Source organism: Fulmarus glacialis, unplaced genomic scaffold (genome assembly GCF_000690835.1).
Source record: "Fulmarus glacialis isolate BGI_N327 unplaced genomic scaffold, ASM69083v1 scaffold149, whole genome shotgun sequence".
NCBI classification, from domain to species: domain Eukaryota; kingdom Metazoa; phylum Chordata; class Aves; order Procellariiformes; family Procellariidae; genus Fulmarus; species Fulmarus glacialis.
In genome coordinates, this window is record NW_009231170.1 from 35,663 (window position 1) to 63,337 (window position 27,675).

Genomic DNA, 27,675 nt, shown 5'->3' on the forward strand with positions numbered 1-27,675 from the left:
TCGACCTAAGGTTTGGGTAGGCACGTGCTATCTAGAACCAGCTGTTTCAAAACAGGATACCTGGAGATCCAAAACTCTCAAAAAAAATTGAGAAGAGAGACCTATCTCAGGTTCTCATCTGTACCGTTACTGTCCTTTGGGAAGTCTACAGACAGCTAAGCTCAGCTAGGAAGCAATACAACTAGGACATATGCACGCTAAACATGCTTCCCGATACAGGATTTACGAAGTGCTGTAGAAGACTTAAAAATGCTGTGAACAACAAAGGTTACTATTTTATTTATAAAAAAAGTAAACAGAGATGTAGCCCAAGAGGGGTAAAGAAGGGCAACGCCCTACACAATGTGTGTGCTCCATCCACATGGAAAGGCAGATGGAGCCAAGAGGAGAGCTCTGAGGACAAACAGGAGAGAGGGAGGGAAGTGATCATTTTGCACGAGAGAGAAATCAGCCCAGGGCTGTGACACGGAGCAAACCCTGGAAGGTGGAGACAGGGAACCAGCATCTTCCTCCTTAGGACTGCTGTGAAAAGCAGCATTATGGAGTCAGAGTATTGTGGAGTTGACACTTGGCTTCCACAGTCCAGACAAGCCTCCAAAATCTTCTAGCAGCTGATGAAATGAAGAGATCAATGCCAGGTATATTCAGAAGTTTGCATTTTATGCTTTTGTTCTGTAGCTATTTCAAAGCTACTGATCAAGAATTTAACTGTGATCTGCTAGAGAATTTTTTTTTTTTATTTAGTGGTCTGACAAGCAGAAAGTGCACTGTAATCTACAAAAAACCCCAAACCTAAATAAAACGTAGCAGACAAACCCTCTCAACACCTGCAAACTGGGACAAGTTTGGAAACCTCCACTCTTGCGTGTCTAACACTTTAGACGGGCTGACATGCGAGGCCTTAGGTATTAGGAAGAAAACTCAGCAGCTGAAAGTCAGTGTCATGCTGAAAAAGAACTTACAGAAGTAAGAGATTTCCACAACTCCAGAAAAACCTGAAGTGCCCCAGTACTTAACACTGATTTTCCCACTTAATTTGGTCATTGTGAACAAGCTGTTGAGGGCTCTTCCTAGGCTAGATGTCTTGGATACTTACGGGTCATCTCCCCTACCAAGGCAGAAGGTCTTGTCAGTGATGACCGCTTCATGCTCTCCAGGGCAACTCTGAGCATTACTTGGTTTATCAACTGCAGGCAACAATGCCTTGTGCACTTCTAGACAGGCCAGACAACTTCGTTAAATAAAGTTAGATCTAGTAATCAATAATTTTTGTCTCCAGGAACCTTTGCCTCTTCCATTTCCTCTCGTGCTTCTCACCTCTCCTCTGCCTTTTATTAGGGTTCTTGCATCTTCAGACAGCATGGTTTCTTTAGATTAGCTAAAGTCAGGATTATCTCAGAATAAACTGCCCTCCTAGTATCACTTTATTTGAATTACTGGATCTTCTAACTGTTTATCATAAAACAACATTCAAATATTTTGAGATCTTAACTGAATAAAGACAATTCTGTCAGTGAAAATATTTACAGTAGCCTCACTAATTGAGACTGATTTGAGCTTCCTGAATCTCATTATGGTAAGCTGGGCACTGCTGCGAAAGGGAAACAAATAAGAGGTGAATGAAAACAAACATGTAGAAACACAAACAACTGCTTAGAGTGACATTAATCATTACAAAAAATCTGTCAAAAACATCCCTCTGACTGGCATCTGTCAAAACATCTCAGCAGTTCATCATCGCACAGCCACTGTTCAGATGGAGACAGAATGTGCAACAGCCAGCACTGCAAATCTCACACAGCTCTGAATTTCTACGTGAATTATTCTGTATCTTAGAGCACTCCAGACATGGCTTGTTTCACAGCATTTCTCTCCTCTTCCTCCTGGACAGCCTGGAACCATCACTGTTTCCTCCTCCTCAGAGGGTGCAATGTCTGGCAGCTAATCATGCAGAATGAAGTGCTGCTTACCCTCTGTGTTTTCTGTCCAACAACCCACAAGAGATGGTAAAACACTGGAAATCAAGTCCTATTAATACGAAGAGGGAAAAAAAACCCCACCCAAACTATTATCGCTATTTCCTCTCATTTCCTGTCTGGACATGGTTTAGGAGTCCCCCAGTTATAGCAAATCCTAATAATGCAGTACCAAAGAACGAAGAACCTGCTTCTCAGAGAGGAGTCAGAGGAGATCGGCACTTCAAACCTTCCCCCCACACCTCCATGAGGAGCAGATGCCAGCCCCAGGAGGAGCGAAGCAGAACAGTTCTTCCTTTCCTCTTAGAAAATATGACACTACTACTTTCCTGCTAAAATACCTTCCTTACTGAGCATAGGTGGAAAATTTTGCTGGCTGAGCAGGACAGATCTTCTGCCAGGACACCATGGCAGAGCAAGGCCAGGTACTTCTTTACAGATGTGTCTACTCAGCTCAGTTTCTTTACCCTTGACAGATGAGAAAACCCCTATGTGAAATGAGCAGTCACAGAGCAGAAGTAAACAAGCCTAACATTTATAAACTGTTTGGTCACCTGTTGTTCCATAAATAGTTATTATTACCCAGGAGATCAGATCTGTTCAGAGAAGAAATGCCTGCTACATATGCTGACTAAAATCCCCAACAAGGGAAAAAAACAGAGGAAGTTTGTGGTTTTCTTATTTTAGTTTTCTTAGCTTAAACCAGGACCTGTAAGCATACTTTGCCTCCTTCAAATTCTGGACATCCTTTCTCAACCGTTCCAGGACCAGGAGGAACAAGTCCAGCAAGAATGGACTGAGTGCTGGCCTGTTAAACAGAGCCTTGGGACCAGCATCTTCCTCTGCAGATGCCTAAACTCCACTGACACTGTTTAAGAAACAAATCAAAAGCAAAAAGAGCTGGCCACGACTGGCTCTAAGGAGTTGCCTGTTTTGCTACAGCTTGCATCAAGACTGCCTGGAGCTGGATACTGTAGCTTTAAATACCTACCCCATCCATCAGGTTACACATCTACAAATTCTTAAGATATAAACAAAACTTGCAGAGCAGATATATGCTGTGCTGCTTGTCCCTAATTCACTGCCTGGTGAAGCATCTGGTGTGGCTTTGAACATCCCTGAGACCATTCCAAAGTTGGTCCTTTCTTTCCAAGATGGAGCCAGAGACCATCCCACCACAACAGCTGCTGTCCTACGGACTTGCTCATGCTGCAGATTCGGGGCCAGCAGTGCCCGGCCAGCCCAGGACAGCACATCACAGACCCCAATGATGGCTGCCGGGACAGGGAAAGCCATCGTGTCCCAAACAGCTTTCCCTTGCCTTTCATTTTCAGGTTATTTAACACTATTCCACCCTTCCTGAAGCATTCACAGGAACTGTTCATATTTGGAACAGCTCATCCACAAGCAAGTCTTCTGTCTCAGTGTAAACCTTCTGTAATAAAAAAAAAAAATCCAAGTCCAAAAATGAACCCCTCAGATGGCTAATACAGCATCACCTTTCATTAAAGACATCAGAGATTCTATAACAGAGGCAGGCCCAAAGTAAAAGCAGATTTACCACACACCCCTTTTTATTTAGGAGGGCAATAGGTAAAGCATTGTGGTTTTCTGCACAGGCATATTTATGTATTCTTCTGGTTTCAGGCTCTCTGAGACCCCACAGAAGGTCACAGATATTTTAATCTGTTTCATTCCTAGATAAATTAATTCCTTTCTCAGGAATCTCTTTATCACACTGACATCACTTTCAGCACTGCAATTTTACATCTATTCCTAGGTATGCCCTGGTGTAAACATGAACCTAGGCTGGGACAGCTGATAAACAGATTAGAAACATGCGAAAATTGGTGTGACACAAATATCAATTTAGAAAGGGGAAATCATATAAGCCTCTAAATTTTTTTTGCCAAGAACAGTACAAGATGTTATTTGAAATGTACACAATTCTGAAGCTTACATCAGTTGTTTAAGCTTGGAAGAATAACAAATTAGCATGGCAGATGCAATGATTTTCAGGAAAATCACAATGGAACACTTCTATTAAGAGAGCTGGACACAGTTTTTCTGGTTTACAAGCTGGACACTGAAGTAAGCTACAGCCCTGGCTCGCACACAGAAAGTTCCTGTGGAAGGAAATCAATGACTCAAAGTGCTTCAGGAGAGAAAAAGACGTCATCATTCTTAAAGATATGGCAGATTACACATAAAGGAAACAACTTCTTTCAGAAATTTAGCAAAATAGAAGCAGAATTAAAAAACACAGTGAGTAATACTAGTGAAATATGTCATCCCACTGCAGTCAGCTTTACTGCAGTATGTGGTAATGCCTTGGTTTCCAGCATTACAAGTTGAACCAGTGAGCAAGAGCCCTTGGGAAACTACAGGAACTTCACCAAGCTACTGTGATCCCTGACACTATTACAACAGTTACAGCATTGCTTCTATAGTATTTAGCAATTAATATATGGATTTTATTTTACTGCATAGTTAGCTCAGAATTATAGTAAAAGGTAAAACGTAAAAGCTTATGCTGTTCATGCTGCAGTGGAGTCAGAGCTTCTACAGTATTATCTGAACAACATTCTCAAGTGACTTTTCACGTTGCTGCAAAGAGAATTTTTAATCTTTCCAGGTTTTACCTTCATTTGCCTAATGTAGAGTTGCAGGGTTCCCCAGACTGTTTCTAATTTGGCCTAATAATCTTGCATAAATTATGAGACTTGCTTTTCATCCATATTCTTAGCCAATGACATTGGCTCAGTGACAGCCTTTGCCCGCACTGACACTCTTGAAATGTTTCAATAATAGAACAAAATGTGACAGCAAGAGAAGAGGAGGGAAATGCAGAAGAGGAAAATAAATTGACTTGAAATCTACCCAAAGATAGGAAACGTGATGAAAACCACCAGTAGGGAGTTCAGAAGAAAAAATTATCCACTCCTGAACACAATTCAGAAAACTCTGAGGGAAGCTGCGCACTTTCTATGGCAAGAGGAAATCACTGGTGACAGACAGAGCCTCAGAGATACCAGGGAACTTCTTGGGGCTCTGGGGCAATGACGGGCTGGACCAATAAAGATGAACCTTCAGAGAGTCAGAGTTTTAATAAAAAGAGAGATACCCAAAACCACTTTCTTATGGGGATTGGAGCAAAAGAAAAGACAGACAGACATGCATATCAAAACCACAGTGATATTACATACGCTGCTTAACTTTGATGCTCACTGACATTTTTCATTCGTTTCATTTCATGCTTACTGGTATTTTCATTCACTCAAATGCATTTAGATCCTCAAGCAATCTTCGCTGCAAGATTCTTCCTGAAAGTTAAACATTCTTATTGGTATAGCTTTACAGCAGATGGGCCAGAGCAACAGAGCCCAAACACACATGCACAATAAAATATGCTTATTTGGTGGCACAGATTAAGTTTATTGTTTCTATTACAATCATCATGCTCATGCAAATACAGTTTATTTGTACAGTTGCAAAGCTGTCACTTTTTTTTTTTGTTAAAGTTCATAATTTAGAAATAACTGTAGTATTCTGGAAAACAAAAAAAAATGCAAACCAAAACAAAAAACCCCGTCCTGTTCCCACTCTGGCATAAGATGCAGTGTGCTCATACTGAAGCAAGAGCGCATATGCTCTGCACCTTTTTCGAAGCCAGAAAAGGCACACGCTCAGTAACGTCCATGTGCCCATATTCCAGCTTTCATCTAACAGTCTCACTTAATTCAGAGGTCACGAAAAGGAATCTGAAGACAAACTTCTCAGGCACAAAGCCTGCACATCACATGGATTCACATACTTTTTTTTTAAACTCTTGAGAGAGATTAAGCATGAAAGATTTCAGCTCCAAAAATGGCTCTGATGTAGAATCTACTGTCATGATCAGCATACGGGAATTGCATGTACTACTTTGCACATTTTTTAAAGGTGAAAAAGTCAACATGGGATAGAGGGAACAACCTGCGTGAACTGAAGGTGAAACCAGATCCCTACCTCCTGAGCAACAGCTCCCCATACCTCTGACCTGGTGCCCAAGCTGGCTTATGGAGTTTTTGCAGTCCCATCACCTTAGCTCTTCATTCCCAAGCTGCACCCTCAGCGGGGTTTGTATAATGATTTGGTAATTCCATAAACTGGATCAGTGAACTGATCTGGATTAAAAATAATCTTGCACAAAACGAGTTGATGGATTGGGGCGGGAAAACTAATGTTTGGACATAAGGATTATTTTACTTACCCAGTTTATTGCACTGTCCGCAGGCAGTTATGCTAGCTCAGGCAATGGAGCAGCTCAAGGGGCAGCATGAACTCCTTAAGCTAACAGTGCCACATAGAAAAGGGGACGCAGACACAGAACCCAAGCCTTTTTGTTTTTTTAAATCTACTCTTACATTATGCCACACCTATTTCAAGCTGACTGCAGCAGCATGCACATCTTCAGAGGCTGCCAGAAGTGAAGAAATGAGCTGTTGCCATTGAAGTTTGTTTTGAAGTATGAACTCCAGCTGGTTAATCAGTGCTATGAATTTAAGAGCCAGCAGTGAAGTTCTGTGTACAGTTTCATCTGCTCATCTCTGGAATTACGTTCCTGATCATTGCTCTCTACAAAAAAAAATGAATGCAGGGAATCTGTCGCGGAGAAATTAGTTATTCCACCACACTTTAAACGGAGCTTTGATTACCACCACTTCGGTACCAGAGGTTTGCAACACTCTGAACACGAGTTATCAAATATTGCCTCTTAATCCCAGCTTCCTCCTGCAGACAAGGCAGGTGGAAGGGACTGAAGCAGTCAGGGTGTGTGAAGGGCAATCCAATTGCCCCAGTTATAAATAGCAACAACAGCTCAGACAACAATCCTAGTTTGAACATTAAAAGCAAATGTCTCCTAACAGACTGTGCTGTATGTTCACTAAAGTACAGCCAGCTGTGGCAAAATATTTTGTGAGATAACATACTTTTCACCTTTAGGCAGAAGTGTGAGAGATTTAAGTCTCTCAAATAAGCATGTGACAATAAAACAAACATAGGAATTATACCTGTTGTATACTTGAACCCAGTTCTGTCACTCAAAATCTACATTAATATATATTTTTAAAAATATCACTCGCTTTGTAAGTGCCTTCAAATTGTGCGTACACAACACACTAACTGCAGAGGTGAAAAAGTGAGAAAATCTTCACTCCAGAACCAACATATAAGGGAGAAAAAAAGGTACTACCTTCATAAAAGTCACAAGGAAAGAAAGGTAGAGCAGTGCAACATGCTCCCTTTGCCAGCTGCTGACCCACTGTCACTGCTGACTGCATGGGAAGGTGCATTACTGGAAAAGCCATGGAGCTCTGGATGGGGAGGTGCTGCCCAGACACCAGAAGTGATTTGAGGAGCATTACAATGTGCATGTTTTGGCTCGCATATTTCTTTAGCCTGGCTTTTACAAAACACAGAGTAAGGAGGTGACAGGAGACAAACGTGAGCAGCGGCATGCTCTGATGCCCCTGGCACGAGCCAGGCACTGAACAGCTTGGAGCAATGGGAAACACCGATGGCTTAACTGATGAGGGCACCATCAATTCCTCTTTCATCCCTCCTTTCCCCTCCTGCGAGTCCTGAACTCCTTTAGCCAGAGTTAACCAAGGAACTGAGGGAAGCCAATGATGATCAGCACTGCCCAGGAGAAAGTACACCTGCAACAACTTGTCCCTGCAAATTCAAACCTCAATAATGCAACAACAAATATTTCCTTCGTCTTTGCTGTGGGGACAGGCAGAATAAGCAAAATACAGGATCTGAGGGGAGTTGTGATGAAGACTCCAGCTCAGCACCCTGGCACCCCGAAACACCCTTTTGGGCACTGGCACGTACAAATTTCCTTACAGAGCTGTGATTACAGCAGTTACTGAGACACCAAATGTAACTTTGAGCTCTGAAACAATCTCCGCCATCATCATACACTATTCTTGCATGCACAAGCACAGAGCAAGAGACTTAAAGAAGGGACAGGGGTTTGAGTACTCCCCGTTCCTAGAACAGGAGTAATCTCGTTTTGAAGGAAAGCAGAAAGTCTTTCTCAGAGCAGCATCTGGGACACAGGGACCCTGACTTAGGTGGGAGCCTCAAGAAGCGTTGGACACAAGCTGCTTTCACAGTTCAAATTAACAAAATGAACCACTTCAGTGTATTACAAAAAGATGTAAATTATACATATATTTAGAAGACAAAAAAACCCTCTATCAATAACTAATTCAGCATATATATACAATTTTATATATCTTAAAAAATTAAGAGATACTACCCACTGCACCTGAAGAGACCGCAAAATATGCAGCAGATGGATCACACTACAGTCAGGGAATAGTTGTGAATTCCCATAGCAATCCTCAGTGGCAAACTAATTATCCAGCCTATTTCTTCAGTGAGCTCTCACGAACCACATGAAGCTGCCATCCTCTGGCTTCCTCTGCTTTCCTTAAATAGTTAATCACAAAGGAAGCAGCCGTCACCTGCGCTGACAGTCTCTAAGCACTGAGCTCGTGCCCTGTCACTTGAGTACAAGTCCATGCTGGGTATGGCAGTAATTCACGAGGCACCAAGACAGCCAAACTTGAATAAAGTCAGTTCTAAGCAGAGGGTTACAAATTCTCTTTTTGAAGTATTTTTTCTGAATATCTATGTAACAAAGCAGGAAAGTGTAGAATGGAAGGATGCTCTTGTGTGCTTATAAGAGGCACAGCCTCCTGGAAGGGGATATGGAAACAAATGGGGAAGTATTTGGGAAGAGGGGACCACTACTAAAGCCCTTGCTAAAGCTACAGTTCCACCTGAAGCCCCTATCCCCCATTTGCATGTAAGAATGCATGTAAGAATGTTTTTTTTCCTAAAGTATAAAAGCCGCATAAGCTGTACCTGCAAGACAGCAATGACAAAGAAATTTTTGCCAAGCTCTGGTGTCAAGGAGACAGGAGTCTAGCCTGTACACTCTAGAGAAAGACCTTCTGGAGCTGTCCCAGCTATACACAACTGGCCTGTGGAAGTGGAGAAACGCACGGGAGTCTATGACCTACAATATCAAGGGGAAAAAAACCACAGAAGAATGACTTGAGAGAAAGCCACTGAAATTTCCATGGCTGGCATAAATCCGTGTCATGCATTCTCTGCTGATATGAAAGCTTAAAAAATTTTGAACTTTATGTACAAAGAAACAATTCAGTATGGAAATATAAACAATATAAACCCAGAAGAGTTTACAGGAGAGCTGTTTTTCCTCGGAGTGGAGAGCAGGCTGCGGTATTGAAAATAAGCAAAAAAATGAAGAAAGTTTGCACCAGAATAATGAAACAAACCAAACTGATTTTGGTTCTGAACTGACTTAAAGAAGTTTGTGATTCATAAAAGACTATTTCTTAGCACCGATTAACTAGAAAGATGTTTATGATCATATCCTTGGTGCTAAAAATAGTCTTATGTATCTGAATCACAAATGTTAAATTCACTATTTTGGCCACAACACCTACAGATTTGTTGTATATTGAATTTCCACTTTCCCCCTTATTCTGAAATCCTTTCAGATACTCTTTATCTTTCTTTGAATACTTCTTTCCCATGTTCTACCAAACACAGATTCACAAGTCTGCAGCCATTCCCTCTCTATTTACCGCCTCCTCTAATTTCTAGTATTAGCTGCCAACTTACAAGAGCTTGTGGTTGGAAAATTGTCAGTAGCTGAACTGTCCCAGGCTGGCATGTCAGCCGCAAACCGTGGGCAGAAGTCTCCTTTCTCATTTGGTAAAGAATAGGGCATAGAAAAAGAGAGAGGACTGTATACAGGCAGCATCGTTTCCACAGTAAGGCCAGACATGCAGGAGACTGCAGTGTTACCACTGCAAACACAAGTTAGTGCCTTCTACAAAAAGGTCAAAGCATTAGCTCCAGACTTGTAGGTGACCTCAGACCTACTAAAAATAGTCTAATTCACTGAACATAGTAGTCTAATTCACTGACCTACTGATGCCATTTTACGAAAGACACTTGCCATTTCCTTTGTATCATTCCAAAACCAGTAACCTTACTTCAGGCACTTTGAGTCATTATTTACTGTTGGAGATTTGCAAGAGGCACAATCGTATTGCCCTGGAAAGTGAAAAATTAGGTAACTCTTTCATTTACAGTGAGCAGCAGATGCAGCCCAGCTAGCCAGCTCCTACACAGAGATGCAGCACTGAGATCATGCATCCGTTTCTCTTGGTGGGGAGCCACTGTCATGATTCAGATTACAGCATGTTTTTCTGCTATGCCTTTAAGGCATAATAATTAAAAAACCCAGAACCAAACAAAACAAAAACACAGGCATGGGCACAATGGATTAGACCAAACGACCATTTTGCCCAATACTTGATGTCTGTGTCCATTGGCCAATATTTCAGTAAAAAACCTAAGAAACAGGGAATATTTAAAGCTACACTCTGCCCTCAACATCCATTATGTTCCAGCCTCCTGTAACTTAGAGATTTCCATGCCTGTTTCGCAATCCTTATGGTCAATAGAACCTGACCGTCAATCTTTTTATTTTTTTTTTAATCTTTTGCCCACTATGGAACTCATTCTCAGAAAAATGTAACTGGAAGTAGCATGAAATAGCACTTCCCTTTGTTTATGTTAAATTTGGTGCACAATATTTACATTTAATACCACTGAATCTTGTAGTGAGAGAAGCAATCACCTAAACATCTCCTCCATGCCATTCACTATATTATACATACTTGTGAATACCCTCTGCTTGCTTTACAAGTTTAAGTCTATTCAATCTTTCTAAGCATGGAAATAGCTCCATGTTTTTGTTTAGTCTTTATTACCACTATATATACCTAATTCTTCTAGACCCGTTTCAAAATTAGTTGAAGAGAAGTAGATGTGTTATTGAAGATAGAGGCACAAGGGGTGCTTATACAGTGTCATAACATATTCTTGAGTTTTCTGCATTTATCTCCTAATATGTCCATGGTCTTTTAACCATCGCTGGTCAATAAGTCACAGAACCCTCCACAGTAATTCCAAGATCTGTTTCCCTATTTGCAAGGCATAACCAAGTCCATCATTAGGTATACACTGTCAGATCAATCTTCTCAACAAACACTACCTTACATCTATCAGAACTGAATTTGGCCTGCTGTTTTGTTGCCCCATCACTTAGCGCTGTGAGACCCCTTTGACATTCCTCACAGTCAGCTTTTGGTCTTGCTACCTGGAAAAACATGTCAGCACTTTATTATTCATCCTCCGTTCCAGATAGCTTATGAGCACTTGGATCAGCAGAGATCCCAGCACACGTTCTCCAGAGGACTCCAGGGGTAACGTCCCTATATTGTCCAGTCGTCTTTTTTTTTTTTCCATACAGTTTCCAATCTTTACCTAGTCACTACCTAACCACTACAGGATTACTCCAGTTTAATGTCCCAAAAGTCTTTGAAGCAGCGTTTGCTTGGTTTTTTTGTTTTGTTTTAAAGAATTCCAGACATATTGTATTAGCTAAATCACTTTTATCAAATGCTCATCCAGTCATTCAAACAACATGAGCAGATTTACAGGGCAGGACTTCCCACTGCAGAAGACAACTTGACTCGTCTCTATCATCGCCTTTATTCCTATGGACGAACACTAATTCAATTCTTTTTTTATAGTTTCTACCGAGGTGCCCAATACAGAAACCAGGGTCATGATTAGTTTCCTGTTTCCCAAACGCTCCATGGGCCCCTCTTGAAAAACCTGACACGTTTACTGCTTTTCATTCTTCCATTCTAAGGCCAATTTAAACAATGATTATACACAACCGTGTGTAACTCGGCAACTTCACCACTGAGTTCTTCACAAAGTGAGAACTTTTCCTAGCAATTCATTGTGCCGATTTGCTCCAAAACGTCAACCTTCTGTCAGCTTCCCCCAGCCTGTCCCCCAGAAAGGAAGGCTCCACATGGGAACTGTGCTGCACTGAATAGCAATGCAAATAACTTCTCTGCTACGGCTTTACCTTCCCTTAGCTCACATGTAATATTACGATCATCAATCAGCCCATCGGGATCTCTGGCAGACTTTCTGCTTTTGACAGTTAGACAAAAAGCTTTTTTTTTTTTTATGCCTTTATAAAGTTGTTCCTCAACATTTTTTTGGCCTACCTCATTATGGTTTATATTTAACTTGCCAAAGTTAATGCTCTTTCCTATTCTCCTCATTTGGATACAACTCCCACTTCAGAAAGATGACTTATTTCTAGGAGCCTTGTTTACTTTACTGTTTAAGCCAGTCCTTATTCATTTTTGTGGCTTTCCTTCAATCTCTTATTTCCCCTCCCTTCTTGGACTTTCACCATCAAAACTGGACACAGTATTCTAGAAGTCTTGGGTTGTAGGGTTTTGGGGGGGTTTGGATTTTTAATTTTAAATCAGTGCTACACACAAAATTTCTCAACTTACGTGTGTACATATGAACCTGAAATAGCATTTCAGCTATGATATTTTGTTGAGATTATATGAAGCTTTCTCTGTGTCTGTTTCCAAGACAGAGGTTTTCTATCTTGAAGGTATAATCTGCGTTTGTTCTTCCCAGATGTCTTATTTCATATTGGATGTACTAACATATATTTTGTTGGACTGTGGCCATTTAAATCAGGCAATCCAGATTGTTCTCTAAAAGTAACCAATCCTTTATTTAGTACTCTTCAATAAGCATATCATCTGCACACTTAACCTAGGATTTTTTCCAGCTAGGATTATTGATGAAGGCATCTAGCATTGCTAGAATGAGAACTGATCAACTGAGGACCTCATAAAACAAACAAACAAAAAACATTTAGTCTTTCCTTACCAGCAAACACATTTTGAGATTTCTCAGGGCATTGCTCTTTAATCCATCTAGCGCTTACTTATGCTTGGTAAAGTCTGAACTCACATTTTTACCATTAAAGAAGCACTTACCAAGAAGAGTTACATCCTCTGAAAAATATTTATTCTATCTCAACTATTTCCATCATATTTTGCCTATTTACATTTAAAATTGCACTAAAAAGTCAGGAACCTTTAGAATGGGAAAACATTTATTCATTTTATTCATGCTTGAAAACAGCCAAACCAGTTTTATCCAAATAATAAAAACACCCAACAAAAACACACATTTTATGGCAAAGACCAAGCCTGAAAAATGTCAGCCACAGAGATGATGTTTTCCTAATGATACAAGCAACCGAAACCAAAAGCTAGAATAAAAGAAATCATGCAGCTCAAATTCTTAAATCAACAGGCAAGCTAATTTGGCCTTAAGAGTTCTAAATACATTAAATTATGGTACCTGGCTTGGTAACATTAACTTTGTATAGTTCTTTAAGTACGAGAGAAGTTTCAGAAGAGAAAGAATCTTAAGTGTAGCATGGAATTCTTTGCAGAACTACTGGTCAGCCATCCTTACACCAGTCCTAGGTAAAATAATTAAATGTCCAACACTGATTCAATTAATAAAGAATTAAAGGACACCCTGGAAAAAAATGTCAACCTTAGTAAGGTTTCGGGTTCATGTTAGAGAAGCAAGTGAACATAAATCCCCAGTGAGATGCTGTCTTTAGAACTATGAATATGATTTTTCAATGTATGAACAAGACAACAACCACCTAGTTAGACTAGAGACAAGTTACTACCTCTTTGCATGGTATTAGTTCAATGCAATCAGCTACTGGGAGAAGGTGACTGAACAGCGATCTGTAAACAGCTACTGAGGGAGAACAAATAACACTTCGGATTCTAGCAGGCAAAACCCCTCCTTTTTGAAGCCAAAGTCTTAAATAAATTTGAAATTAAAATAAAATTTAAAATTTAAAATTAAAATAAGATTAATATTTTTGCAATTATGAGTTTATCCATAGGAATAATGTAGCACATTATTACCAGATTCTCCATCAATTAAAATCTTTAAATCAAGCTAGCTAGCCTCTGATCCATGATGAATTTACTGGAAGAAAACACCATGTCCTGTGTCATGAAACAAATCAGGATAAAGGACCATTAACGGTATTTTTCTGGCCTTAATAACTGTACTAAACAGTCTTCCTTCTTCAGTGTATACGATTTATCTCTGCAGAACCAATATGTAACAACAACCATGCCTTGGAAAGGGCAGTTAGGTTTCAGCTGTATAAAGAAAGGAAGGCGTTAGCTTCAGGTATCTTACCACAGTTAATTACCTTATATTCCTCTTCTATACTATTTACATTTAATATGTACACAAACACAGATTTAAAAGCACTCAGAAAGTTCTTAAAGTAAGAGGATGATAATATATCTACATTCGGTTCCAGTATTTATTTATATTCTAACCAGAGTTCCAAAATTCACACAGAAGAGAATACTGATAATTGTTTGTTTTACACTGGCAATGGAGAACATAGTCGCAACACTTACTGTTTTGTTTTTAAGGCCTGGCTGTAGTATCTGCTGGTTACAAGGCAATGTCAGATTTTTATTTTTAATTTTTAGAGGTTGCAGATACCATGTTTGCCAATAAAAACAAAGAAAGAAGATACCATTAGTTCCAGGCTTGGCCTGGAGGCCATGGTCACCAAACCTAACCTCTGTATGTGCAAGCCATGGAAATTCCCTCCTCAAAAGAAATAAAATAAATCTTTTGCCAAAGAAGTCACTGCACTAGAGGATCTTTTCCACATGTATTAGAAGCTTGTACAAAGGTCAACCATTTGGTCAAATTTTCCATTTGATGAACCAAACTGAAATCCTTGAGCCCTAACAGTATAATGTTCTTGCCAATCTATCTTCTGAACTGTCTTCCAGCAGTTCTACAAACTCCTTGAAATGCAGAAGCCACATGGTGCATTAGAGAAAGCCATAAGCCAAATTTAAAGGTAAGTTTCAGTTGATCTGTTATGATTACATTGCTCATTTCTGAAAGCTATCAAACAGTACTGCAACTTTCCACCCCTTCAGAGGGAGACAAATTCTGAATAAACTAGTAACACTTCAGCTACAATAACTTCTCAACAGTAAGATGCACAACGTGTTAATAACATGTCTTAGACTCTTTGGAAAACAATATTGCAAAGCCTTCAGGCACCTGAGGGGTGCTTTACCATGTTCTCCCAAGTTAAAAGAAAAGACCACACTTTACTACTCCAGATAACTTAATCTGTCACTTCATGACCGAAGCTTCCTAAGGATTGCATCATCTGGTACCAGCAGTGAGCTTGACCACACATCTCTATCATGCACTGACAATGTAATTTGTTTTATTATTCAACACACAGACCTCTCTACTGTTTGAGGAAGCCCCTAGTCAAACTGAAATCAATTAAGCCATTGCCACTGACCACTCAAATAGCCCAGAATTTCAACACCAGTCTCCCCTTGAACCAATCAAGTGACAGAATAATGACACTTTTCAAGACAATCTCTGCAGATCACCCACCTTGAAGGATGAGAAGTCATCAGGGGAAGAAGGGAAAAAAAAACCCCAGTAAAGTCATTACTTACTTTGGGAAGATGACAGTCATGAGTGCTGATGCATAACCAGGCTTGCACGCTCCCTCAGAGAAATTTGCATACTTTGATGCCAATTCTGGAGGCCTGTGAAAAAGTAAGCAGAGAGTCAGGACTCTCCTGGCTATGAACTGGCTTTTGCAATCATCCAAGTTATTTTTTTACTTATAGCTTTTCTGACAAACAGCTGTGAGGAATAACAGCAAACACAGGCAGGTATTTATTTGTTGCAATATCGCATCACAGAAGAACAACAAACAAAGGATAGGATTAAAGATATCTGAAATACCGCTAAACCACTAGTTTTGCTGAAAGATTTTCATACCTAGGAAGGTAAAGCTCATGGAAGAAAAATATAAAGATATCATTTTAGACTTCAACCTTTCAAAAGGAAGAAAACATCAACAGCACTTTGCTTTGATCATACTTTAGAAAAATAGCCAAAGTTAAAATTATAGAAAAGTATTATTTAGAAGATACATTTCAAGCATTTGAAACAAACTGCCAAGCAGTTCTGACAGACTATCATCAAGGGATGCATGCTTTCAGTATTTGGAACAGATGACATTGCTGCTGTTCTGTTGACGTGTGTCTTAATTCAGATTCCCTAGAGATTTCGGGGCCAAATTCAGAATATTGGGGTTTTTTCATTTAGTTTTTGTACAGAAACAAGATTAGCATCTCAAGAAAAGATATTTAAGTCCAGTGTACGCTTTTACCATAGATCTACTGAGTGACCTGGGAAAAACATTGAATTTTATTTGTGTCCCTATCCACCACCTGCAAAATTTTTACATTCATTCATTTCACGAAAACATTACAAGAGTTAACTCACTTGTGCTTTCAAAGTAACACTAGATGCCTTAAAGTCAGTCACAGTATGAGAATTATTAATATTTCTTCCAAAAAAAGTGAGCATTTACAGTTACATGCTCAACATTCAGCGGAAGTTGCAAGTGCTAACTACTGCAAAGATAATAGATAATACTATATTTGCTACACCATTTTGTTAGCGGTAGGCAAGTAATGAAAGGTTTTTTCCTACAGGTCAACAGTAGGAGTCAAATGAAGATGACAGTACAGATCCGCAGAGTAGGTCCACAAAAATAATTTTGAAGAGCCCATTATTATCACAACCATGCTTTCTTTTCCACGCATCACCACCACGTACATCACCAATATCACTTAACTAGCAAACTACTGCTAAATGTAATGAGCATGGATTTAGAGAGTTTCAAGGGAGTGGACCCCTGAGCTGAAGACAAGGTTCTGGAGGGATTGTGAGCAGTGGTACCAACAGAACCCTGGCTGGCAAAATTACATATCTGAATGACAGTAACTCCATGCTGAACTGGTGGCAACTCTCCTTCTTGTACTGGTCCTGGGGTCACTTCCCAAGAGATCACTAGCCAGTTTCAACTGGGTGATCAATACACGGACAGTTAATTTTACCATTAGCCTCATATAGTACAAAACCTCCTAAATCTACAGTACTTAAAGAATAAAATTTATTTCTGCTAAATAAAAATCTAAACCTTCAACAGCTGGAAGAGAAAATAAACTGGAGAAAATAAAAAGTCACTGTAAGTATTTAATTTCTTAAGACCTTTGCAGAAAAAGCTTAAGAACATGGACCCAATTCTAATTCTGCCACAGATTTCCTGCATAGTTTTGGTCAAAACATAGTATTTTACTATCACAATCCCTCATCTATAGGATGGCAGAACAATATATTTGACTATTTACACTGTCAATTATTTACAGCAAAGATTAGATTTCTCTAAATATATTATATAGATATGGAGAGACAGATACAGTGTAACATTGCCTAGCAAAACCCAAATCCACAAGTTTGGTTTCCATAGGTGATATTATAATACATATCTCTAAATGAGAAAGATGAGAAAACATCTAAGACGTGAGCATCTAGAAGTTTGAATCCCGAAGACTTGCACTGAATCATTTGTGTTCTGACTCCAGTCAGGATCTCTTTAGAAATAGGCACAGGAAGGAAAGGCCTGTTGCTGATAAAACAGAGGGTTTTAATGGTGCTAAAATATATCCCCTTCTGACACAGTCAAAAGGGTGTACAGATCACAGCTTGTTGCAGCATTTCACATATGAAGAGGTGTGGGAAATCTTAATCTTTATCAAGCAAATTTAAGCGTTGCTGGATTTTTACTGTTTAAGCAACATACAGAAACCCCTAATACCAAAATCTTCAAAAACAAGTGGAAAGCAACTGGAATTTGTCTGCAGCCACCACGGTAGTGAGTCATTGCTGGCAAACTTGTATAACTATTTCAACAGCAGGCCTTTCTCAAATGACCTCAGTGGTCACACAAAATATCTTGTGCCACAAACACAGGCATTTTTCTCTTTTCTGATTTAATGGCGCTTTCATTATCAAATTAAAATGTCACTCAGATGCCCATCATGGTGTTTCTGCAAAAGAGGCTGAAACCCTCATGCATTTGAGTCGCACAGAATGCCAATCAGAGCCGCATACTGATGGTGGAGCTGTCAATTACAAAACCCACAAAGATCCTCAGAGCTGCTAAAGCCCGAGGGGCTGAGCTGTTAACATTTCTTGGATGTGATGAAGTTCATGATCCAGAGTGCCAGAGGCAGAACAATGCTCATAAGCCAATTGTAGCTGCCATCTCGTATCATTCAACATTTGCTCATCTCCTTTCTTCTAGCCACATATTGAGCCAGCAGGCTACAGAAAACTAGAACTGGGCACTCTACATTTTAAATCCATCTACGGACACATTTTATTTGTTCAATTTCTTCAGATTACACATTACACACTGTCATTGCCAGCATGCTCATAATCATAGGCCTACATTAGGTATAACTCAAAGCAAAACATTTAGAGTAAGGCTGGATATAGCCATTCTGCTACCACATCAAGCTATCCAAGCTAACATAATTTTAGATATCTAAATTTGCTTTGTTTTTTTTTTTTTCTGCAAAATTCACAGATCTTGCAGAGATTGCTCTTCCATAAATCGGACTGCAAAACATCCTGCACAAAGCGTCATAGAGACCTACACATTTTTCAAACAAATCCAGCTTTGTAAAATCACACTGCTGTTAGCAGGTACACAGTTCTGTAACATAAATGTGTACATAACTGAAGTGTATGAATAAGCATCTCCTTCATATCTGATGACAGTGTACTTATTACACTGCTACATATATTGCTACTTCTTTGATTATGTTTCTTAGTTCCAAATGGAAGAAGCACTATTACTGAAAGTACACTCTGCAAAGGCCGCCTGACAAATTACCAAAACATGGTGCACAGCATTCAAGAGCTTATGTTTGATTCTTGTTTTATAATTCTGAATGCTGCTTACAATGGATGGGTCAAGAACTATGCACCAAACCAAACAATATTACTTTCTTAGTTCTTTACTAGTAAATAGCTCCATCTCACTAGCTCCATTACTGCGCCTGGAATCCAAGGCTACCCTGATCACACAGAAAGCTGTTGCAGTAAGCCAGCCAGGGCTATTATGACTGTTGTGGCACAAAGGTGTAAATCTCCTTTACATCTTCCAGGTCCAAGCACATTATTCCAGCTCCTGATTCTCATGCTCCTAGTTCAAGTGAAAGTATCAGTTGGGTTGAGGTAGTTAAAGAGCTAGTGGAGACAGCAGAAAGGATATAATTAGATGACACTGTGAACCCCTAAATTTTGCTCAGATTTGTGCAGGAAAAACCCAGTAAGATAATAAATTTATCCAGACTAAATGAGGGAAACAATTCATAGTCAGTAACTGTAAACATCTGCAGTTTTTAAACAAGTGCCTGCATGAGGGTGAAGTTAAAGAGAAATAATCGGCTTATTCCACTAAAAAGAAAACGCACTCTTGCTTTTTTTTCTGACTTTTCTCTTATGAGACTAGCACACATCCTGAATTCTTAAGATTTTCTGTGCTTCTCTACACTGTTATGTGGATACCAATCTTAACAAAATTTCACAATTTGGGTAAGTTAAAAATCCAGCTGCTTTCAGAGGATTTAGAAAAAGTAACAAGATTTTTCGTTCTGCTTGCATTTGGCAGATGTGTGTCTTCTTTTAATCTCAAACATGAAAACGTCACCATGATTAATTCCTTCATCATGTCTTGATCAGGGACAGCATGTCATCCTCATAGGACTGGAATCTAAATCCATTTTAAAAAAAGAAATTACTAATACAAACTCAGTGTTTGGACTACTAAAAAAAAAACTGCAACTAAGCTCACTAATTGAGTATTACAAAATCTACTTTAAGAGACAGATTTTGCCTCTTTGTCTTCCACATGGAATTACATTGTAGATTGTAAAAATTGAAAAACTTCATCTGCTTGAGATCATCTTATTTGAGGACTGATTTCTCTTGCTGTTACTCTTGCACACAAAATATACGTACTGATACATTTCTGAAATAAGGAAAAGAGTTCTTTGCCCTTGGAGTTTCTTTCTCTTTGGTCCAAAATAACCTGAGTCTTATGCCTATACAGCAGCTCTACAAAATGTATGTCATGATACCTGAAGAATGAATAGGAGAGATGAGTGATGAGAACATGAAATGAAAGGCATGTAAAACATAGTGGTTATTATGAATTAATGATGAAATAATATTAGCAAGTTATTTGGCAGATCACTAAATCAAAGCAGTTAATGCTAAGACCCCATATCTACACCACATGAGATTCCCCATCCCTGGAAACATTCAAGGTCAGGCTGGACAGGGCTCTGAGCAACCTGATCTAGTTGAGGATGTCTCTGCATATTGCAGGGCGTTTGGACTAGATGACCTTTAAAGGTCCCTTCCAACCCAAACCCTTCTATGATTCTATGATTCAGGGCATTTCATTTTAGATAGAACTCCAGTCAGATTCCCTGGGCCAGATGTATCTGACACATACATACATGGCTGAATGTTGGCCAAAAGGCCAAGTTTTAGTTTGGACTCTCATGTCCCCAGTTAAATATTGTTGCATTTCATAGACTCCTGGAATAAAGCTTTCGGTTTAGTTTCCCCTAAATGAGCCCACGGCTACATTTCAAAACCAGTTTGTGAACTCAATCAGCATAGGGTAAGAAACAATTATGGGATTTGCTTCAAAGTTGCAGGACTGCTCCAAACAAGATACTAATGAAGACACAACCAGAGTGGCTAGGGTGTACATTTGTTTATATTTCAATTAATATCAAAGGGTCACAGATCTTTGAATGGTATTTGTTTTATACATCAGTTATAGTCTAATAAATAGTCAGCTTCCAGTCTCAGTATGTTTTTTCATAACATCTCATAAGCTTGTAAAGCAACAAATCCCATTTGAGGGGGAAAACCCCTGAAACAAAACCATAAACCAGCCCTCCCTTCCCAGCTGTCAGGAACTTCTATTAAAAAGACAAATGAGAAAGTAAGTGCCCCATCAACTCTCTGCTTCATTACAGACTGTCAGCCTCACAGCAAATACTACCAGTTCACTTAAAGGCATGGGAGGACACCTTTAGCAGCTCTGGTGATGCAACTCTTTTACTCTCCTTCAGTGACTGCTATCCAGCCAGAGGAAGAGAAGTCATTAACAACAACAGCAGCCTTCACCTATATAGCAGTCAATTCCCATACACCAGTAACAGCAAGGGACTGAAAAAATGTATTTGAACATCTGACTTTATAAGTAGAGTCACGATCATCACGTCATTTTGACAGGTGGAATCTCCTTGAGTGCAAGACACTATGGAAACAAGATGAGGTGATGAACCCTCTCTTGGTATGTGGCTGGAGCTCCACATTCAACAGGAGTGCAGCGTGGGTTAGGAAACACTGGAGACAGAAGTTTAAGGAACTCTGATTACAGTCTGTTAGAAGTTTCCAAACTTTGGTTCAAAGAATTACACGGTCTGATCATGTGATATTTGCTATTTTTCTAGTTCCAGCTGAGGAAAAACTAAACAAACAAAAGAAGGGAATGAGGAGATAGAAAGAAGAGGAAAAACAGAATGCTTACACTGAAAGAGACAGGAAATGCATCTATCACACTATAGCCAGCTAAATAGATGTAAATATTTTCAAATGTTACTTCAGTATGTAAGCAAATTCCTCAAGGAGGTTGTATGACCAAATATGAGGAGAGATGGCCCAAATCCCTCTTTCTAAAAAAGATATGATGCACGTTAAAAAAAAAAGTCCTGTTCTGCTTCTCCACAAAAAATTGTGGCTTCTTATGAAATTAATCTCTTAACAGCAAAGATAATCAACACATACTTTTATTTATTTATTTGGACTACTCAAGAAAACCAGCTGTAGAAGATTAGGTCACATTAAACTGGCCCAGGAAAACAAAGTTTTAAAGACATTCTACCAAAACCCATGACCCACCTCCACAGCCCTGAATGAAGACACAATGCAAAGTCAATGTTACCGCCTTTGGTAAATGCACACTAGGCAGAGGGGCACTGACAGCTGAAGACCACTAACACTTGGCAATGCCATTCACCCTTTGTGAAATGTCGTCTTTGCACACACACTGAAGAGGTTTCCATCCACAAAAAAGGCACGAGGATCCTACTTCCTTACTAAATTCCATTCCTGGTCTTTGACATACTAGGAATTAGATCACTAGACAGAAGAAGGAATTTCAGATTAGTCTCAGCAGTGCTAAATACATAAACATCTTAAGAAATACAGCTGTAAGTGACTTCTCTATCAGAAAGGACTATATCATTGTACCATCTCTTACAGTTCACAGAATCAAACAACCCTGCCTGGAGCTTCTCAATTTATAACCTTTTATCAACTCCTAAAGAAGTGTTGGGATCCTTGTGGACAAAAGAATCAGAAGTTTTCAAGCTAAAAAGTTTTTGTTTGTTTTAAATAAGTAAATAAAGAAACTAAATGCTGAGTTTATAAAACCAGATTAAAAGGATGCAGTTAAAAAAAATCCAAGAAAAGTCCATGGCACATTTTGTATGTGACCTCATGCTGCATACTCCTCCAAGAATTGAGTAATATCCCTGATCTCCTGATCTCCTTTGGTTTTTATAAACTTTCCCCTTTTTTAAAGTTTCTGTTACATCTTGCCTTTAAGACTAGTAGCACAGAGAAAAAGCAGAATTGTGTTCAAATAGATACAGATAAGGAGTAAAGAAAACAGTCCATTTGAGGGTTTGTTTGTTTGTGTTTTTAAAGAAACATGGGAAGGAGAAAACAACTGGCTGAAATACCAATTGTTAGACTAAACAAAAAGCATGATATACAGAAATTTTATTTTCACAGAAGGCAGCTGTTTACCAAAGAAAGAAAAAAAAAATCAATTTATGAAGATGACTGCTCCCTGAGTTTTTGATTATTTATTAAACTTTGGACAAAGAAACTTGTAACTTAATGATGAAGTTACTTGCTGATAATCAACATAATTCCTGAATGTATATTATTGGACTTTTATCTATTCTAGTTTCCATAGATCCAAAATTACTGTTTTCCATCCTCAGTAATAAGTACCAACATTCTGGTTTTACAGTAAGAGACAAGGATGACCTAATGGAGGATAGTCACTTTTTTGGAGATGGGCTGTGCTAGGACTCACTTAGTAGTCAATAAAAACTCTCTCAGCAGTCAACTGGGACTCCTACCTGAACTGCTTTCTGAAAGAACCGTCTAAAGAATGTCTAAATAAACTCTATCTCCCCAAAGTCAGAATTATAGTGCTCCCTATATTAGAACATGTAATTCTCAAACTTGCAAAAATTAAATGCTGCAATTCTCTATTTAAATACCTCTCAAAACTCACTGTTAGCACAATGGCCATAAAAAGTGAGCCAATTAAAAGTCTGATGGGAAATAAAATGCTCACCTATCACATCCACTTTTGGCCAAACGAAGGAATGCAAGAAAATAAATTGAAATGTCATAATTTTGTTGCTGTAACCCTTAAGTCTTCATCACCAACCCTCATCTGTTACATCTACGAACGGGCAATGCTTACTTTGGATCAGGAACAGTGTTTTTCTATTTGTAGTGTAATGAATCCAGCAGTGTAGGTCCAGGAGAGACAAACAAGTGCTAAAGAGATGAGAATAAATAATCCAACCCAATTAGAATCCATGAATCCCCTGCTCAGACTAATAAGAATTGGTACATCTGAATACAAAGATACTCCCCCAAAGCCTACAGCTGTGGGGAAAAAAAGATCAACTAAGATTTCCTGAAGCATCATAGCCAAAATTACAGTTTTACATCTGTGGATACTACAGTTTAGTAGATTTAAATATCAAAATCCAGTGCTTAGCAATTTTAAATGCCAAATGAGAAAATCAGTTACACTAGGGTTTTAATCACCAAATCTTCCTTCTGAAAAATGTAATTCATTTCATTGCAGAACACAACCAGGCTATGGAACACTTCATTTCAGAGAAACTCACCGTGTTTACCTAGGTGTGAGAGCACACTGGCACAGCAGAATGCTATGGAAAATATCAACAGTGATTTATTATTCAATATTTCCCATATCATTGGAATATCAACCAAAATCATCCTAAACACAGCAAAACACTGACAGAAGGAAGCACTTCTTTCATGTAAAATGCAGTTAATCAGTGGATTTCTTTACGTCAGTATGTTATAGAAGCCAGATGTATAGATGGGATTAAAAGCTATTAAGAAGTGTAACAGCATCCCCAACTCAGGAATACCAAAGCCTCCCCTCCTCAGAAGCTGGAGAGCGATACTGGAGCAAGGATCGCTTCACACTGGTGTATTTTTCTGCTTCCCTAAACAATTCTAGGGAGCACTTTGAGAAAAGACATTGGGGCCGGTGAACCTTTGGTCTGGCCATTTTTATTTTCCCACAAAGGAAGTTCAACCCTTTCTGTTGCGGTGGCAGATGATTGCATAGGCAACTGGCAGAGACCAAACCTTAGGGGAATAAATCCCACTTGGAAAAATCTCTCTCAGCTACCTGATAGCAAATCTTTAACAAGAACAGTTCACAACACCCTCTCTTTTCAGTTTCTTCAGTAACTTTGCAGGGCTAAGGGTGATAAAGGTTGCCCTTTAAACTTTTCTTTGGAAGATCTGGACAGCCTGGGAAGGAATAACAACTTAACTCCTCTTAACCAAAGAAAAAGACGACTCTGGATATGGCAAGGGCTTTAATTTTTTTTTTTTCCTGGGCTGGACTGAAATTGAGAGGAAAAAACCACTGGTCAGTGAATAAATTGCTTTAGATGGTACGTAGAGGTGACCTCACAATTGGGGAATGTGGTTTAACAGTCGTTTTACAAAATGCTGTATATAGTCATGAGGCTCTGAATTTTTCTCACTCTTCTTTCTGAAGCAGTAGTCCAAAAAAAGCTATCTTCACTGATCTATATTAGAGACAGATGTCATGAATTCAAACAGACATCTAATCTAATAAGTACCACACTGAAGTCTTAAGAAGGGGAAGGCTACATATTGGGAGGAAAATGTTTCCTCCAGAAACCTTGCTGTAAATACAGAACATAACCCTGACCTGGAGGAACCTTGCAGATACCGTGACTAAACGTGCCCTCAGGAAACTAACAAAAGACCAAACTGCTTTAGGGTAAATAATTAAGAATAGGCAGAACTCTTAACAGTAAGAACAGCTGTAGAGACACCCAGATCAAACAACTCTCCTGTTTACTCCATACATTGTTCTAGTGAATGCTCTTCTGCTAAAATAACTTCTTTTCTTTTCCACTTCAAAGAGCAGCTGCTTGTCTGAAAAGGCCATCCAACCAACATCCAAGCTGCCATGTGTAACCACGATGAGTCAAAGAACAGAATAAAGTTTGTCTCAAAGAACAGTGAACAACCCAATTAATCAGACCTTCCTTCATCTTATACCACCCCTAACTTCACTGAACATCAGTCCTAAAGAGGTTATCCATGGCTCTCCAAAAGAAAGAGAGAGAAGTGGTTTTCTAAGATGTTTGCTGTACAGGCTAAAGGAGAGCTCCAAGGCTGAGCATTGAAACAGGTTTCACTTTTCAGCAGTACAAATCCTATCCTCTCCTCCTTGTTAATTCATCAAAATAGCAACACTTCACAAAATCACCTGAGGCTGAGTTCCATGATGATAAAATACAGCTTTGAATCCTGTACAGATCAGAGTCCCCAACTCAAACAGTCAAATGACACAACCACCTTTGGGGATTTCTGCCTTCAATGATGTAAGAAAGGGTCACTAAAAGAGGATGAAAAGGAGCAGGAGGAAGACACTCAATATTTTGCAGCTGTGTAGGACACTGCTCACATTTTTCAGGTCTTCAAGGTTAACCCTTTTAAAGAGCCAGGGGGAAGATATTTCTAAGTAGGAGTTAAAAGGTATGAAATCAAACAGAAGTATCCAAACACATTCAATATGCAAATAAAAACCATTATGTTTGTCAGTTTTTGAGTTTATCCTTCTTTAACGGGCTGGAACAGATTGCATGGCAGACAAGGAAGAAACAGCACATACGTGTTCTGTAGTTTTCTGTCCCTCCCTTTGTGGTCCTGATTCTCGTTGCTGACAGCAGGAGTGGGGCTGCAGCTAGTGTCAGGAGTAGCATTTCTGCCTGTTTTCATTTCTGCTGTGAGCTGAGAAAGAATCACATGGGCTTCTGTGTAATATAAGAGTATAAAGTATTTCATAAAAGTTAATTTAGTTGTTTGGTTTTCTCAAAAGCATCTAGAGAAAACCTCACCTGAGCCTCACAATTCAATTCAAACATCCATAAACTCAAAAACATCTTACAGCAACAACTGCTACATGACTCCTTCCCCAACATGGCACAGCAGACGCAGCTGTAAGTAACCTTCCTGCTGCACAGTAGCCTTCATCATGTTTTGTTCATTGCAATGGGCATCACACAACACCAGCTCTCCCACCAGCCCTTGTCAGGTCAGGGGTCCTTTAGAGTACTTCTCCAGTGCAGATTTGTCAAGGATGCTAGCAGCAATGTCATGCTTCCTCAAGGAAAAAGCATATTCTAAATTTATCAACCTAATAAAAACTTACCTGTCCTTCAGTCCTAGAACAACTTTAAACAGTAAAACAAAGAGATTTTTACTAAGCAAGACTTACTGTCAGGTTTCCAGTCATAAGACTGGGAACAGAACGAGTGAAATAAAACACACCTCTGGATTATATTTAACAGGGTTCCTTCAGTCTCCCTCACCTAGAGTTCCTATAGCCTATCAACTCTGTAGAAAGCTAAGGATCATGGTTTCACAGCATGTCACTACCTGGCAGGTCACCATCTTCTCTTCTGCTAGGCAATTCTTCTCAAGCACAGCAATAAGGCTTCCTGCTTTCTTGCAGCATAAATGAAATATTGTTTTCTTACCTAATAGATTATAATCACAGCTGTTAAAAGTATGTCTTGGTTTTACTGTCCTTCCCCAGCACGCAAGAAGTCTGTACATGTTTGTCCCACCAAACTCTTCCCTGCCTTGATGACCTACTACATATTCTTAAAATTTATGTATGGCATTCTCAGCACATACAGACAGCAAAGCTTTGACGTCTCTGGTCACATTACAGCAATGCAGAAGACAAATTTAGAGGCAGACTGAGTAAAGTAAGCTGTCCCTTCCCATACACCACATTTACAAAACCTCCTCTCAGCCAGCTACAGAAAAATACAAATTAGGAGCTGACAACTAAGCTGTGTCTAGATACTACAGCAAGGGTGTTCTTCAGAGTAAGTGACAGGCTTCAGAGGCAGGCTTGATAAACAGTATAACATTCCCTTACTGGAATACACTTGATTTCCATTCAACCATGAGATGAGGATTCCCCAAAACATTTCCAAGGGGAAACAAAAGGGAAGTAGATTTCTCTTTGGAGGTGGAACAGTGCTGGCCTGAAAGAAAGGATCTATGTCAAGCGAGGCAGGTGCAGAATTGATGCTTGGTAATCATATACATGCCTTTGGGATTTCCAAAAGAGGCAACTCTTGCATCAGCTTAAGGATAAGCTCACAACTGCTTTGATTCAGGACAGGCAGCAACAAATCACCTGTTTCCACAATGTGTGCTGGTACTTTGTTCATTATGACCAATATCAAGAATACAATGATGAACGCCAGTGTTTTAACATAAATCTGTATCAAAACCCATGATCCCACAGAACGTCTAG

General features: G+C 39.4%; 1 protein-coding gene across 1 annotated transcript in view; it reads right to left on the reverse strand.

Moving 5' to 3' along the window:
* Positions 1-27,675, reverse strand: part of LOC104081631 (CMP-N-acetylneuraminate-beta-1,4-galactoside alpha-2,3-sialyltransferase-like) — a gene marked incomplete at its 3' end in the record, with an annotated part of 110,192 nt that overhangs the window by 26,278 nt on the left and 56,239 nt on the right. Inside the window, exon 4 of the mRNA XM_009584459.1 lies at positions 15,515-15,607. Coding sequence (XP_009582754.1) covers positions 15,515-15,607 — 93 coding nt within the window. The remainder of the gene's footprint in view (positions 1-15,514; positions 15,608-27,675) is intronic.